At 46.1% G+C, this 17468-nt stretch overlaps 1 protein-coding gene and 1 long non-coding RNA gene across 4 annotated transcripts in view; one reads left to right on the top strand and one right to left on the bottom strand.

Annotated features, from left to right (window-relative positions):
• Positions 1–17468, top strand: part of LOC141051613 (uncharacterized) — a 134428-nt gene that overhangs the window by 4911 nt on the left and 112049 nt on the right. The gene's annotated exons all lie outside the window — the stretch shown is intronic.
• Positions 1–17468, bottom strand: part of MYO7A (myosin VIIA) — a 139774-nt gene that overhangs the window by 118512 nt on the left and 3794 nt on the right. For 2 of the 3 annotated variants that reach the window (XM_073548622.1, XM_073548624.1), the window contains exon 2: positions 7672–7689. The exons of the other annotated variant lie outside the window; for it this stretch is intronic. In XM_073548622.1, coding sequence (XP_073404723.1) covers positions 7672–7689 — 18 coding nt within the window. The remainder of the gene's footprint in view (positions 1–7671; positions 7690–17468) is intronic. 3 annotated transcript variants of the gene reach the window in all.

Raw genomic sequence — 17468 nt, 5'->3', positions numbered from 1 at the left:
TTCCGAATGTGAATGTCCCTTAGTAGACTCCTAAAATCTGAAAGCATAATGCTCATTTAATTTGGATATATTCTAGTACCACACAGTTGCCTTTAGTCTATATCCCGGTAATGCTTTCACACGGTGTGAAACTGGCTTTAGGGTTATAGCCAGGAAATAATCTCAGAGAATACACTTAGTAGGCCTTATATATGAATAATAATAGTGAAAAAAATGTCTCTGTCCATAGCAACCAATCAAAGCTCAGCTTTCATTTCTGAAACCGCTCTGGTAAAATAAAAGCTGCACTGTGATTGGTTGCTATGGGAAACAGTCCCTCTTTCACTGTCAGGCACTTCTGACTAATGAGGCCTAGTCATGTTGACAAGCCTAAAACAACATGTTGAGGCTGGAATCACACACAGTGTTTTGCTGCACATTTTGTGGGCGTTTTTATTACCTTTTTGTTGGTGTTGCTGTGGCCAGATATTTTGGTAACATCCGTAGTAAAGTTTAGTAAAGTCTACAATAAATTATTGAACACTCTTCATACACAGCGTTTTTGTGGTTTGTGGAGTTTTTACTGTATCGTTTTATGGCATTTTTTTCCCTACAGGCTTCACAATAGGAGTGGAAAAAAAGTCATGTTGCAAAATAAAAAGAAAAATTCAACCAAAAAACGCTTGTAAAAAAAATAATGCCATGAAAAAAAAGTGGAAAAATATTTTTTTTGTGACGTTTTTGAGGCCTCAGATGGTTTGAAACATAGCGTTTCTCACAGAAAAATGTTAGCTGCTGGGAACGCATTTTTTTGTGACTCTTATTCACTTCTAGGTTTGTCTGGTATTCTGATAAGCTTCAATAAAGGAGCATAAAAATGTAGGAAAAAAATAAAATGATGTCTGAGTAAAAGAAACACCACTTCTAAAATACATATAAAAATGCCCTATTAATGAGAACCCAAGTGTTTTGGATGTAAGGCTCTATGATGAGTTGTTATTTTTCCAGGCTGATAAACTTTTACAGAAGTTTTAAAGAACCGAAAGAGGGCTATGTTGCACCGACGTCATTGCACCTGCCCTGACAAATCCAATGCCGATGCAGGGTAAAAGTCTTGCGAGCCTCTCGTCTAACCGTCGTATAACACTGACCTGGATGCTGGACCAAAACTTCCGCGAATCTCTAGTTGGGACCTGTAGATTTATTTTTTGTTCATCCATAGTTGTAGCAGCCATAACGTTCTAATGCTTTCATAAGCTTCACTATATGACATCAGGAATTTTTGTCTATGTAAGGACGGGTTCAAACGCTGCGGAAGAATTTTATTATTTTTTTGCAAGTGTCTTCACCAATCTATGCAATAATGATCTTCTCTAATTAATGTATTTTTGTTGCATTTTATGATTTTTCAATATTATTTGATGCATTTTTGGTGCAGACTTGAAGCAGTGTTTCTAAGGCCGGTTTCATATTTGCGCTTCATGGCGCAGCGATGGCCTGTGCACGGCCGCCGCTAAGCCCCGCCCCCTGCTGGCTCCCTGCCCGCCCCTTCCGGTCATCGCCGCCTACTAGCGCACATGGACGCTTGCGATCTGCGCACCCTATCTTTAGCATTGGGTGCGCAGATCGTGCGCTGGCCGTGCGCTAGCAGGATTTTGCCGTGCGCTGCGCACTTTTGAAGGTGCGCCGTGCGCGCCGAAATGCAACATACTGCGTTCGGCGCACACGGGCGCACCTTCAAAAGTGCACTGCGCACGGCAAAATCCTGCTAGCGCACGGCCAGCGCACGATCTGCGCACCCAATGCTAAAGATAGGTTGCGCAGATCGCAAGCGTCCATGTGCGCTAGTAGGCGGCGATGACCGGAAGGGGCGGGCAGGGAGCCAGCAGGGGGCGGGGCTTAGCGGCGGCCGTGCACAGGCCGTCGCTGCGCCATAAAGCGTAAATGTGAAACCGGCCTAAGGTGTTTTTACAGTACAGACAAGCTTTGATATTAAACACACAAAAAAGTAAATGCAGTTTTTTTACATGTGTTTTTTTAAGCTCCCCATAGAAAACTCTAGAGTGAAAAAAAAAAAGCACCAAAACCGCATAGTTCAGCATCGTCTTTAGACGCACAGTGGGGGGAATATTAACAAAATCACATCCACTTTGGTTTGACAGTTTAAGCATAGCAGAATTTATGAGCAAAAAAAAAGCAGCAGAAACAGCGCAGCATTTACGCTATGTGTGAGTGTGAGGGGGTCAGGGCCGTAGTCATGGCTGATATAGATTGCTCAATCACGACCTGATCTCCTGCCACATGTATACAATGTCCCCTTTGCAGTGTACCTTCCTTAACGCCTTTTGAACCATCAGGGCCCTCTCTGATCTGCTGTGAGTTCACTGCTGAGGGTTTCATACAAAGAGACAGAGTCCAGTTCCAACTTGTGACAAACAACTTTACTTGAATCCATTCTCAGCACGTACAGCAACATCACAGGGAGCATCACAGTATACATCCTTGTCTATTCCTGTGCTTTCCTTCACTTCTTCTAGAATACTCCCGGATTATACCGACTCGTCCGGTACCTTCTGCCCAGCTTAATTACCTTCAGGAGTTCCCCTGTTTATTTTGCCCCAGACATAAGGGCATCTGCCCACGTAGTCAGCTGCCACATCTTGGTAATGCCCTGCATTCCTCTGCTGCTGTGACCTTTGCTTCCCAAGCCCTGGTTGACTGGGCTCTTAGCATGAACGTTACGTGGTCAGCGGCATTGCCCGGGCTCTAAGGCCCTACAGGACTGTCTGGGCTCCCTGGCCCTACTGCCTAAAATGCCGTGAACTCGCTGGCTTACCCACAGTTGGCCCCTCCTAAGTTAACTGTTACCTGTCCTAATATAAGTTTGCTAAAATGCCCCCCCTCTAGAGGGCTAACTAAATTACTACGCTTTCCCTGAACAATAATATACATATAGCAGCATTACGTACATAACATTATTTACAAAGTAAGACATTCAGAACTGGGACGTGTTCAGGGCATTAATAAACATTTTCTGTGACCCCTTACATGAACACGGCCTAAATGTCCAAGCAAAGTGGATATAATGTCATGAAAACCCCTGCCCTCGGGGCGTCTGAAGACGCTATTGTACTGTGCGGTTTTGGTGCATTTTTTCTCTATATGCTTATATATGAAGCCTGAATAAAACGCATGTAAAAAAAACTCAGTTGCATTTGTAAGTGGAAAATCAAATCTTTTCTGTAGTATTAAAAATATTAAAAAGCATTAAAAAAGTGAATAAATTAAAAAAAAACCACAGTAAAAATGCAATAATCAGAGAAGATTATATTTTTAGCACATTCCCTTATGGGATTATTGGAGAGGGGGAAAAAAATAATTTTTTTAACGCCATTTACCAATCATTGTAAATAATCTGATCACTGCATTGTGCGGGTTGATATGATTACAAATACACCAAACAAGTTTGTTATTTGATGATTTGCGATTATTATTTTTTTAATAGTGCATTAAAAATGACATTATTTTAATTGTTTTTCATTCATTTTTAGTAATTTTGTAGGAAGAAAAAAAAATCTTACTAATATTTTCCCTCTAGAATACAGGGACATAGAAATGCGCTGCTATATACAGATGCATCTCTATGGCCAGTACAATCTGCCTGTGATTTCAGAGCATATGCTGCACATTTAAGTATAGAACATTCTCCAGCTCTAGTTAGGGTAGACTTTGACTCACGGCATCTGCTACTGCCTACAATGAGGCAGATTGTAGGTTGGAATCCCGGTGAAACGAGATCTCAAGAAAATAATAATTTATTTAATAAATATAAATGTGTTTAGAGCAGAGAGATGCTGTCCCCGTCCCTCAAGGAGCTACGGAATAATGAAGACTGCTGAAGAGAAGATGTGGAAAGAAAAAAAACCCATATATTAAGAGACTAAGATTATGCTTGCAATTTTACAAAAAATTAGGAGAATCTTTATTGATGCACTCAAAAAACACAAGATAATTTAAAAAATATATAAAAACAAAAAGTAAGGCGAATATGTTTTTTTATAAAGAAAACAGTCTCCGAGACCGAATAGAAAAGAAGACACATGCAATCTCCGTACTAGTCAAATGCAAAATAAAGCACAAAAAAAACCCACATAGATAAAAAAACAAATACTACCTATGCATATATAAAGGTGCAAATCAATACAGTCAGAATAACAAAAATACAATGTACAAAAATGCATAGGACAAAATGCAATAAATGAATCAACCTGGTAAGGTATAAATAGAAAAGGTGTCAAAATAAATAGAAGAAATATACTGTATTTTTCCTACTACAAGATGCACTTTTTCCCAAAAAATTTTTGGGTGAAAATGGGGGTGAGTCTTATAGTCAGAATATACTTACAAATACTGTGGAGGCAGCAGGAGTGGAGCGATTCTGCTGCGGTCCTGGTCCGACGCTAACGGGCAATGATCACAGTCCCTTCCCAGGCTGGTGAGGCTGGTGCAGCAGGTTCGGTGGTGGTGCGGGGGGTGCTCCGCTAGCATTTTGTGAAAACCCGGAAGCCCCGCACATCCATTGCTGCGATGCGGTGGCCTCCGGGAAAATGGCCGCTTGGAGTGGTGCATGTTCAGATTGAGATCTCGTTGCCGCTGCGAAGCGGTGGCCTCCGGGAAAATGGCCGCCAGGGGTGGTGCATGTTCAGATTGAGATCTCGTTGCTGAGATCTCAATCCGCTGCGAAGCGGTGGCCTTCGGGAAAATGGCTGCCGGGGGAAACGCATGCTCAGATTGAGATCTAGGTAGCGCATGCTCAGATTGAGATCTCAGCAACAAGATCTTGTCCCAAGATCCTCGTCTCCTGAGATCTCAGGACGAGATCTCGTTGCCGAGATCTCAATCTGAGCATGCGCCGCCCCCGGCGGCCATTTTCCCGGAGGCCACTAAATCGCAGCAATGGATATGCGGGGCCTCCAGGCCTTCACAAGATGCCGGCGGAGCCACCCGCACCACCGCTGAACCTGCCGCACCAGCCTGAGATGGGATTTCATGGAGGCCACCGCATCGCAGCAATTGATATGCAGGGCCTCCGGGCTTTCACAAGATGCCGGTGCAGCCCCGAGCACCACCGCCGAACCTCCAGCACCAGCCTGGGCTGGGATTTCCCGGAGGCCATCACACCTGCCGCACCAGCTTGGGATGGGAGTTATATCGTGACGCCGGACCACCAAACATCTCCTGTGACCACGCTCCATCAGCAATGCTGATACCCCCCTGGTAAGCTGAATTTGGACTGTAAGACAGACCCCCATTTGACACATTAATTTTTTTTTCCCTATTTTCCTTATGAAAATTTAGGGTGCATCTTATGGTCTGGTGCGTCTTATAGCCCGAAAAATATGGTACCACAAAGCAGGATCAGATCATAGATGTACATATGACCCATCAGATACGCAACCCATATCAACAATAAAAGAGGGAGAGGATCTGAGACGTCACGCCACAAAATGTGGCTTCCTCAGGGGATAGAGTGGCTGGAGAGAAGACATTGCACAGAGATAGTGGAAGTCGGGACACAGCACTGACCTTTCGGGACAGCAGGACTGCTCCCTCAAAATCGGGACAATCCCATTGGATCCGGGACAGGTGGTGGCTATAATATGGTTAGGATACGCCATCAATTACTAATTGGTGGGGGTCTTAATTGACAGTACCACCTCTAATCCCGCATCAGTTGTGTAGGGAACTACAACCTTCTCTCTGCACAATGGGATGCCTGGTAGTAGTGCTGTGCAGGAGACCTGCTAATGGGACCTCTGTCCTTTAATTTATGACATCTTAGCAATATGCCAAAAAATTATAAACCGAGAGTGTAGGTCACTGCCGCCAGGAGGTGACAGCGGAAAGCGTTGAGCTCCTCCTGCACAGCTGACACCCCCATACAGTAAGTACTAGGGTTGTCTCATTATATGCTCGGTCGGCACCCACAGAAAACAGATGATTTTGATTTTGCTGGCCTATATGATGTCGTCATCGTCCCAGTGCAGATGGCACCATTATGTTATTTCGTTGCATTGTTGGCTCGCTGTGTCCACGAGAGAAGAGGACTTTTGGAGGAGACACTCAGAGGGCATCATTACATTTTGTACTAAGTGGACATTAATAGTTTCTAAAGGGGGGCACTCAGGAGGAATTATTTGTTTTAAGGGGACACAAGTTACTCTACTACAGTTATAAGCTGAGTATATCCCAAATTGTTGATTAAACAACACAAATGTCATCCAAGACACAAAGATCTGTCACATTTGTTATTATAAATCATGTAAAACAGGATAATATAACATGCACATGAGTGGTTTACATGGATTATGTAATAATGAGAAGTGAATATGCAGCAGGTGACATGACGGTGACCAGAGAACATACCATGGTGGCTCACAAGCTGGTGAGATGCCTCCTCAGGGCTTAGCAATAATGAACCTTGTAAATTCCCAGCACAGGCTATCACCAGTAACCACAATACCACAGACAATACAGGTGAAAAGTGTATTATAATGTGTTCTTAACCAATCATAGTCCAGGACTGAGTCTATGTCTGGGATCACATTAAATGGGTTCTTTGTTGTCTTTGTTTTGACCACTTTATATTTTTCCATAGGTAGATAAGGAATTTGGTGAAAAGGTAGCATCCACCTCTTGTCCCTTCTATGTACAGTGGATATAAAAAGTCTATGCACTCCTTTTAAATGCCAGGTTTTTGTCATGTAAAAAAAAATCAACCCCAAAGCATAATGCTGCCACCACCATGCCTCACTGTGGATATGGTGTTCTTTTGGTGATGCGCATACCATTTAGAATTATAGAAAAAAGTTCAACCCTGTTCTCATCAGACCATAACACCTTTTTTCCACATGGCTTTAGCACACTTGATGTAGGGTTTGGCAAAACCCTGCTGGGCTTGGACGTTTTTCTTTGTAAGAAAAGGCTTCCATCTTGCGACCCTACCCCACAGGCCGAACATATGAAGAATACGGTAGATTGTTGTCACATACAGGACACAATCAGTACTTGCCAAAAATTCCTGCAGCTCCTTTATTGTTGTAGGCCTTCAGGCAGCCTCCCGGGCCAATTTTCTTCTTCATGACAAATTTAAGCCACTTCACAGTGCTTCACGTGAATGCCTGTTTTTTTTTTATCCCCTTCTACTGACTGATAACTTTCAACAATGAGATCCCTTTGCTGTGTTGCCAGCTGTTTATGGCGGCCATGCACTGACTACTATGTAACATGAGTGTATATGTGACTGGCTAATTGTGAACACAACCGCATCCCCAATTAAAAGAGGGTGTTCACACTTATGCAACCATACTATTTTAAATTTTGTTATATAATCCCCCTCAAATTTATTTTAGTTTGTTTCTTGATGGATTTGAACAGATTATGGAAGGAGGAAAAAAGATCTGAAATTATTCTTCTTGGTGGGATTTTTTTTTTACATGACAAAAACCTGGCATATTAACAGGGGTGTGCAGACTTTTTATATTCACTGCATGCCTGCCATTGCCAAATCCCATATACTGAAAGCAATGATGACTGGTTTACATGACATACATGACAAGCAGAATGATGGATGAGCTGGTGGCATTAGGCATACTGGTGAAATGAAGCCTTGATGGGGGGATGGCTACTTACCCTCCCTCCACAGTTAGTCTTAGGAAAGAAGAATGGATTATATTAATTATTGATCACGCAATATATACAGATTTTACCCAAATGTCAGATCGCTGGAGAATGATCCCATCTTTGGAATTGCCACTGTTCAGGAGATATGGGGTCCCATGTTCCCCGTTTGAATGACTGTCAGCCGGGTTTAGGGGCTGATTGCTCCATTTTTGGGACTCATCAGTCCTCTTGGATGAAGCAGCAGCATGGATGATTACTAGAGTTGAGCGACTTTTGGTTTTTTAGGGTCGCGTTTCGTTTCGTGAAACCCGACTTTTCCAAAAGTCGGGTCGAGCAAGATCGTCCGATTATAGGGAAAAGTCGGGGTCGTCCCGAAACACGAAACCCAATGTAAGTCAATGGGGAATAAAAGTCGGCAGTGAGAGGAGGACAGGAAACACACCTACAGTGCCCATTTGAATGCCAAAAGCATCAATTCTTCTTACTTAAGCTTGTCAACCTTAATTAACTTCATAATACAAGTTACTCACTGAAAAATGGGGGTTATTTGGCTACAAACTGTGGGGGGGGAGGGCTGGCTCCAGGTTTTCATGTGCCCTGGGCGAAAGAGCGCCCCTTTAACACATACCACAACTCATCATGCTCCGATACGGCAGAGAAATAGCGGTATAGTACAATGAAAAATACTTCACTTTTTACATCTCATGACAAGGCCCATCTATTTCTCCATACAGAATCATTGGTCCCATATAATGTTTGAAACAGTATATGATGAGCTCCACATAATGCTACAGTATATGTTGGTCCCCATGGATGAAGCTCCACTGTCTTATGGGCCCAAATAATGCTCCAAACATAATGGGCCCCATTTCTAATGCTCTAGTGTATAATGGGCCCTGTAAATGCTGCTCCAGTGTCTGCTGTCCACCTTTGGAATGTTCCAGTGTATGGTGGGCCCCATCTATCATTCTCCAGAGTATAGTGCTCCCCAAAAATTGCTGTCCCAACATTGAAAACAATCAAATAAGTCTCCTCGCCAGGGAATCCCTGTACTTGTCTGGACAGGTGCTGTAGCTTGCTTAACAGCTCGCCAGCCGTTCTCACGCCCAGTATGGATTACACGTGATTGCACAAAGGTGAGAAAGGGTACCGTATCCCTGGATAACATGTATGGATAGCGTACACATTCAAAATATATGTCTCAGGAGGCAGGCTCAGACGGTGTTAGGCCCAGTATGGATTGCACGTGATTGCACAAAGGTTAGAAAGGGTACCGTATCCCCGGATAACATGTATGGATAGCGTACACATTCAAAATATATGTCTATACAGCATGAGGCAGGCTCAGACGGTGTTAGGCCCAGCATGGATTGCACGTGATTGCACAAAGGTTAGAAAGGGTACCGTATCCCCGGATAACATGTATGGATAGCGTACACATTCAAAATATATGTCTATACAGCATGAGGCAGGCTCAGACGGTGTTAGGACCAGTATGGATTGCACGTGATTGCAAAAAGGTTAGAAAGGGTACCGTATCCCTGGATAACATGTATGGATAGCGTACACATTCAAAATATATGTCTCAGGAGGCAGGCTCAGACGGTGTTAGGCCCAGTATGGATTGCACGTGATTGCACAAAGGTTAGAAAGGGTACCGTATCCCTGGATAACATGTATGGATAGCGTACACATTCAAAATATATGTCTCAGGAGGCAAGCTCAGACGGTGTTAGGCCCAGTATGGATTGCATGTGATTGCACAAAGGTTAGAAAGGGTACCGTATCCCCGGATAACATGTATGGATAGCGTACACATTCAAAATATATGTCTATACAGCATGAGGCAGGCTCAGACGGTGTTAGGCCCAGCATGGATTGCACGTGATTGCACAAAGGTTAGAAAGGGTACCGTATCCCCGGATAACATGTATGGATAGCGTACACATTCAAAATATATGTCTATACAGCATGAGGCAGGCTCAGACGGTGTTAGGCCCAGTATGGATTGCACGTGATTGCACAAAGGTTAGAAAGGGTACCGTATCCCTGGATAACATGTATGGATAGCGTACACATTCAAAATATATGTCTCAGGAGGCAGGCTCAGACGGTGTTAGGCCCAGTATGGATTGCACGTGATTGCACAAAGGTTAGAAAGGGTACCGTATCCCTGGATAACATGTATGGATAGCGTACACATTCAAAATATATGTCTCAGGAGGCAGGCTCAGACGGTGTTAGGCCCAGTATGGATTGCACGTGATTGCACAAAGGTTAGAAAGGGTACCGTATCCCCGGATAACATGTATGGATAGCGTACACATTCAAAATATATGTCTATACAGCATGAGGCAGGCTCAGACGGTGTTAGGCCCAGTATGGATTGCACCTGATTGCACAAAGGTTAGAAAGGGTACCGTATCCCTGGATAACATGTATGGATAGCGTACACATTCAAAATATATGTCTCAGGAGGCAGGCTCAGACGGTGTTAGGCCCAGTATGGATTGCACGTGATTGCACAAAGGTTAGAAAGGGTACCGTATCCCCGGATAACATGTATGGATAGCGTACACATTCAAAATATACACTCACTGGCCACTTTATTAGGTACACCTGTCCAACTGTGTGTTAAGACTTAATTTCTAATCAGCCAATCACATGGCGGCAACTCAGTGCATTTAGGCATGTAGACATGGTCAAGACAATCTCCTGCAGTTCAAACCGAGCATCAGTATGGGGAAGAAAGGTGATTTGAGTGCCTTTGAACGTGGCATGATTGTTGGTGCCAGAAGGGCTGGTCTGAGAATTTCAGAAACTGCTGATCTACTGGGATTTTCACGCACAACCATCTCTAGGGTTTACAGAGAATGGTCCGAAAAAGAAAAAAAATCCAGTGAGCGGCAGTTCTGTGGCCGGAAATGCCATGTTGATGCCAGAGGTCAGAGGAGAATGGGCAGACTGGTTCGAGCTGATAGAAAGGCAACAGTGACTCAAATTGCCACCCGTTACAACCAAGGTAGGCAGAAGAGCATCTCTGAACGCACAGTGCGTCGAACTTTGAGGCAGATGGGCTACAGCAGCAGAAGACCACAATGGGTACCACTCCTCTCAGCTAAGAACAGGAAACTGAGGCTAAAATTTGCACAAGCTCATCGAAATTGGACAGTAGAAGATTGGAAAAACGTTGCCTGGTCTGATGAGTCACGATTTCTGCTGCGACATTCGGATGGTAGGGTCAGAATTTGGCGTAAACAACATGAAAGCATGGATCCATCCTGCCTTGTATCAACGGTTCAGGCTGGTGGTGGTGTTGTCATGGTGTGGGGAATTTTTTCTGGGCACTCTTTGGGCCCCTTGGTACCAATTGAGCATTGTTGCAACGCCACAGCCTACCTGAGTATTGTTGCTGACCATGTCCATCCCTTTATGACCACAATGTACCCAACATCTGATGGCTACTTTCAGCAGGATAATGCGCCATGTCATAAAGCTCGAATCATCTCAGATTGGTTTCTTGAACATGACAATGAGTTTACTGTACTCAAATGGCCTCCTCAGTCACCAGATCTCAATCCAATAGAGCATCTTTGGGATGTGGTGGAACGGGAGATTCGCATCAGGGATGTGCAGCCGACAAATCTGCGCCAACTGTGTGATGCCATCATGTCAATATGGTCCAAAATCTCTGAGGAATGCTTCCAGCACCTTGTTGAATCTCTGCCACGAAGAATTGAGGCAGTTCTGAAGGCAAAAGGGGGTCCAACCCCTTACTAGCATGGTGTACCTAATAAAGTGGCCAGTGAGTGTATGTCTATACAGCATGAGGCAGGCTCAGACGGTGTTAGGCCCAGTATGGATTGCACGTGATTGCACAAAGGTTAGAAAGGGTACCGTATCCCTGGATAACATGTATGGATAGCGTACACATTCAAAATATATGTCTCAGGAGGCAGGCTCAGACGGTGTTAGGCCCAGTATGGATTGCACGTGATTGCACAAAGGTTAGAAAGGGTACCGTATCCCTGGATAACATGTATGGATAGCGTACACATTCAAAATATATGTCTCAGGAGGCAGGCTCAGACGGTGTCAGGCACAGTATGGATTTGACGGCCCAGATTACACAGCGGAGGAGCAGGGAGAGGTAAAGATTGCAAATGCTGGGGCCCTGCCCAAGCAAGGGGGGCCCACTCGTGGGCGTCGGTACTGGCACTGGGCCCCTCATAGTACAGCGGTGTGTCTGACGGCGGGTGTACACCACCACCGTCAGAGACACTTGATTGCACTATGAGGGACCCTGTGCCAGTGCCCGCGCCCAAGAGTCGGCCTACCCACCTGTCCAGGGCAACGGCACTCGCACGGTGTCGTGCGGTAGCTGGTGACCCCGGCCATGGGGGGGGGAGGCAGCACAGTTAGGGAGTTTTAGAAAGTGGCATATGTTGATGTTGGACATTCAGCTGATGCAAAAGGCGAAATAGGTGAAGTACCAGGAAGAGGTGGACCAAAGCAAGCCATTTTTCTGTCACCCTATGTGTCATCAGGGGAAGGTGGGACAAAATCCTTGGAAACCCATGCGTGGTTCATTTTAATGAAGGTTAGATCATCCACATTTTGGGTTGACAGACGGGTCCTTTTTTCTGTCAGGATTGATCCAGCTGCACTGAAGACTCTTTCCGATAGCACACTTGCAGCTGGGCAAGCGAGCTCCTGTAAGGCATATTGGGCCAATTCAGGCCAGGTGTCCAGTTTAGCGGCCCAATAGTCAAAGGGGAATGACCTGTGTGGGAGAACATCGATATGGGAGGAAAAGTAGTTTGTTATCATAGTTGACAACTGCTGTCTCCTGTCACTTTCCATCGATGCAGTATTACCAGTTGTGTGAGCGGTATTTGAAAAATCAGTCCACAACATTGTCATGAAACCCCTGTCTCCAACGCCACTTCTGCTGTGTGCACCACGAACACCTCTGCCAAGCTGCCCCCGGCCCGTACGGCTCGTGTGAGAACCATCACCGCTGCTGTGTGCTGGGAATGCCTCAAGCAACCGATTTACCAGAGTTGCTTGTTTATTAGCCAATATTAGGTCAAGGTTCTCCTGTGGCATGATGTTTTGTAATTTGCCTTTATAGCGTGGATCCAGGATGCTGGCCAACCAGTAGTCGTCATCGTTCATCATTTTGGCAATGCGGGGGTCCCTTTTTAGGATCCGCAAGGCATAATCTGACATGTGGGCCAATGTTCCCGGTGTCAATGATGCACTGCGAGTGCTGGGTGGAGGAGCACTTTCTGGCAAATCCACAACCCTCCAGTCACGCACAAACCCTGTACCAGACCTTGCCACGCCAACATTTTCACTTGCCCCACGAGATGCATCCTCCTCCCCTAAGTAATCATCCCCATCATCCTCCTCCTCCTCCTCTTCTTCCTCCACCTTGTCCAGGAGAGGTCCCTGAGCAGACAATGGCTGAATGTCATCAAGGATTCCCTCCTCCTCTTCAACATTGGCTGCAGACGCCTGCTCCTTAAGGTGCGTCAAAGTTTGCATGAGCAGACGCATAAGTGGGATGCTCATGCTTAGGATGGCGTCGTCTGCGCTTACCAGCCATGTGCATTCCTCAAAACACTGAAGGACTTTACAAAGGTCTTTCAGCTTCGACCACTGCACACCTGTCAACTCCATGTCTGCTCTCAAAGTGCCTGGCCGTGTATCCTCCCACAAATGCATTATGGCCTGCCTCTGCTCGCACAGCCGCTCCACCATGTGCAGGGTGGAGTTCCACCTTGTTGCAATGTCGATAATGAGGCGGTGGTTGGGAAGGTGGAGCAATCGCTGCAGCTTCTGCATACGAACGGAGTGTACAGGCGACCGGCGGATGTGCGCGCACAGTCTTCGCACCTTCTGGAGCAGGGCTGTTAACTCCGGATAATTTTTGAGGAAGCACTGCACCACCAGGTTCAAGGTGTGAGCCAAGCAAGGTATGTGGCTGAGTTTTGAAAGGGCTATGGCTGCCACAAAATTACTGCCGTTATCACTAACTACCTTGCCTGCCTCAAGATGTACACTGCCCAGCCATGACTCAGTTTGTCGCTTCAAGTACTCGGCCAGCACCTCGGCGGTGTGTCTGTCGCCCAAACACATCATCTGCAACACAGCCTGCTGACGCTTTCCACTAGCTGCTCGATAGGGGGACACATCGTGTGCAACAGTGGCAGCTGCAGATGGAGTGCTCGTACGACTGCGCTCTGTGGACGAGCTTTCGCTTCTGGAGGAGGTGGAGGAGGAGGAGGGTCGAACGCCTACAGCCAACTGTTTCCTATACCGTGGGCTAGGCAGCACTGTCCCACCACCGCTGTCCCCTGTGGACCCTGCATCCACCACATTAACCCAGTGCGCAGTGATGGACACGTAACGGCCCTGGCCATGCCGACTGGACCATGCATCAGTTGTGAGGTGCACCTTTCCGCTCACTGACTGCTTGAGTGCATGGACAATGCGGTCTTTCACATGATGATGGAGGGCTGGGATGGCTTTGCGAGAGAAGTGGCGACTGGGTAGGTCATAGCGTGGTACTGCATAGGCCATGAGTTCGCGGAAAGCTGTGCTTTCCACCAACCGAAAGGGCATCATCTCAAACGAGATTAGTTTGGCAATGTGGGCGTTCAAACCCAGTGTACGCGGATGAGAGACTGAGTACTTTCTTGACCTACTCATAGTGTCTGGGAGGGTGAGCTGGACTTGAGAGCTGCATATGGTGGAAGTAGCGGTGGACAGGGTGGACTGAGAGAGGGTTGATGATGGTGATGGAGTTGGTGTTCTTTCTGATGGCCTAGAATCAGTATTTCGTTGATATAACAGTGGGATTCCCTGACTGCTGTGGCCTTGCAACGACACCTCAACATTTGCTGCTGTGCTAACCGGTGGGCTTACAGTGGGGGAAACAATGTAGCGTTGCTGACTACCTTCGTTGTGATCAGTTGCACATGTGGCACTTGAGGTTTGGTGTTGTGTCCACGCTTGCAAGTGCATGCTGGTTAAATGTCTAAGCATGCAACTGGTATTCAAATTTTTCCGATTTTTCCCTCGGCTAAAGGTCTTTGTGCACTTCTTACAGATAACCTTGGCCTGATCATGAGGATTTTGTTCAAAAAAGTGCCACACTGCACTCTTCCTACTTTGGCAGACATTTTGCGGCCTAGCACGCTGTGATCTTTTGACCCTCTGGACAAGCTGTCCAGCAACTCTTTTGATGTTTGGAACCTGTCTTTGGAGTGCTCCGGGCCTGCCAGATAACAGCTTTTGCGATGTCGATGTCTGCTGTTGATGCTCCTCATCTGAGCTATTGGAAGCAGCACCCTCTTCCCCCAATGGATGCCAATCTGGGTCAACAACTGGGTCATCCATCACCTCCTCTTCTATGTCATGTGCACCTTCCTCTGTGTCACCGTGTATGGTGGTATAGTGTGCGGGAAGGGGCACCTGAGTCTCATCAGGGTCAGAATCTGGCTCTGTACACTGCGAGGACAATGTAGTGCTCTGAGTGAATGTACCAGCAGAATCATCCATCAGCGGCTGTGCATCAGTGCACTCCATGTCAGATTCATCTTGGCCTGGGTAATTCACCATTTGACTTGATAATCCAGGCATGGTATGTGAAAACAGCTCCATGGAGTAATCAGTAGTATGGCCTGCGTCATCCTTCAATCTTGGTTGGGGTGAAGGACACAAGGAAAGGTGTGGTTCATGAACATGAGCCTCCAATGATGACTCAGTGCTTTTACTTTTTACAACTGAAGAAGAGGAGGCGATAGAGCTGGAGGCTGAGTCAGCAATGTAAGACAAAACTTTTTCCTGATGCTCTGGCTTTAAAAGCGGTTTGCCAACTCCTAGAAAACTAAGCGTTCGAGGCCTTATGTAGCCAGACGATGACGCAGGGTCAGCACCTCCTGCATTCGGTCCTATTTTGCTCTTGCCACTACCATCAGATCCACCACCAACACCATCATTACCAGCTGTCAACCCCCGCCCAATTCCACGGCCTCTTCCACCAGCCTTCCTCATTTTTGGTAGAAATGTAGACAAAATCCAACAAACTATATAGTAATGTAAAACAAGGTACAAGGTGTCTATAGGGCAGGGGAGATTTTGAATTTCTGCATACACTTGTGGACAGTGGACACTTTTGGATTGTGTGAGGCCCACTGATATCTGAGCGCTATGTGACAGGCTCGATGGCACTGCTGTGACAAAAGTGACTAGAGGATAAGGGAGATTTTGAATATCTGCACACACTTTTGGACACTGGACACTTTTGGATTGTGTGAGGCCCACTGATATCTGAGCGCTATGTGACAGGCTCGATGGCACTGCTGTGACAAAAGTGACTAGAGGATAAGGGAGATTTTGAATATCTGCACACACTTTTGGACACTGGACACTTTTGGATTGTGTGAGGCCCACTGATATCTGAGCGCTATGTGACAGGCTCGATGGCACTGCTGTGACAAAAGTGACTAGAGGATAAGGGAGAGTTTGAATATCTGCACACACTTTTGGACACTGGACACTTTTGGATTGTGTGAGGCCCACTGATATCTGAGCGCTATGTGACAGGCTCGATGGCACAGCTGTGACAAAAGTGACTAGAGGATAAGGGAGATTTTGAATTTCTGCACACACTTGTGGACAGTGGACACTTTTGGATTGTGTGAGGCCCACTGATATCTGAGCGCTATGTGACAGGCTCGATGGCACAGCTGTGACAAAAGTGACTAGAGGATAAGGGAGATTTTGAATATCTGCACACACTTTTGGACACTGGACACTTTTGGATTGTGTGAGGCCCACTGATATCTGAGCGCTATGTGACAGGCTCGATGGCACTGCTGTGACAAAAGTGACTAGAGGATAAGGGAGATTTTGAATATCTGCACACACTTTTGGACACTGGACACTTTTGGATTGTGTGAGGCCCACTGATATCTGAGCGCTATGTGACAGGCTCGATGGCACTGCTGTGACAAAAGTGACTAGAGGATAAGGGAGATTTTGAATATCTGCACACACTTGTGGACACTGGACACTTTTGGATTGTGTGAGGCCCACTGATATCTGAGCGCTATGTGACAGGCTCGATGGCACTGCTGTGACAAAAGTGACTAGAGGATAAGGGAGATTTTGAATTTCTGCACACACTTGTGGACACTGGACACTTTTGGATTGTGTGAGGCCCACTGATATCTGAGCGCTATGTGACAGGCTCGATGGCACTGCTGTGACAAAAGTGACTAGAGGATAAGGGAGATTTTGAATATCTGCACACACTTTTGGACACTGGACACTTTTGGATTGTGTGAGGCCCACTGATATCTGAGCGCTATGTGACAGGCTCGATGGCACTGCTGTGACAAAAGTGACTAGAGGATAAGGGAGATTTTGAATTTCTGCACACACTTGTGGACACTGGACACTTTTGGATTGTGTGAGGCCCACTGATATCTGAGCGCTATGTGACAGGCTCGATGGCACTGCTGTGACAAAAGTGACTAGAGGATAAGGGAGATTTTGAATCTCTGCACACACTTTTTGACACTGGACACTTTTGGATTGTGTGAGGCCCAATGAATATCTGAGCGCTATGTGACAGGCTCGATGGCACAGCTGTGACAAAAGTGACTAGAGGATAAGGGAGATTGGATTGCTTTTAAAAAAAGCAGTTTGCGGAGCAGTGGGTAAACAGCAATGCCAGCCTGTCAGGAAGCCTTAGAAGGCAGCCCAACAACCAACACCACTGATACACCACT

This window comes from Dendrobates tinctorius, unplaced genomic scaffold (genome assembly GCF_039654945.1).
Source record: "Dendrobates tinctorius isolate UK_male_01 unplaced genomic scaffold, ASM3965494v1 ptg000157l, whole genome shotgun sequence".
NCBI lineage: Eukaryota > Metazoa > Chordata > Amphibia > Anura > Dendrobatidae > Dendrobates > Dendrobates tinctorius.
Note: the sequence above shows the minus strand (reverse complement) of the source record. Positions and strands in the feature narration are given on the sequence as shown.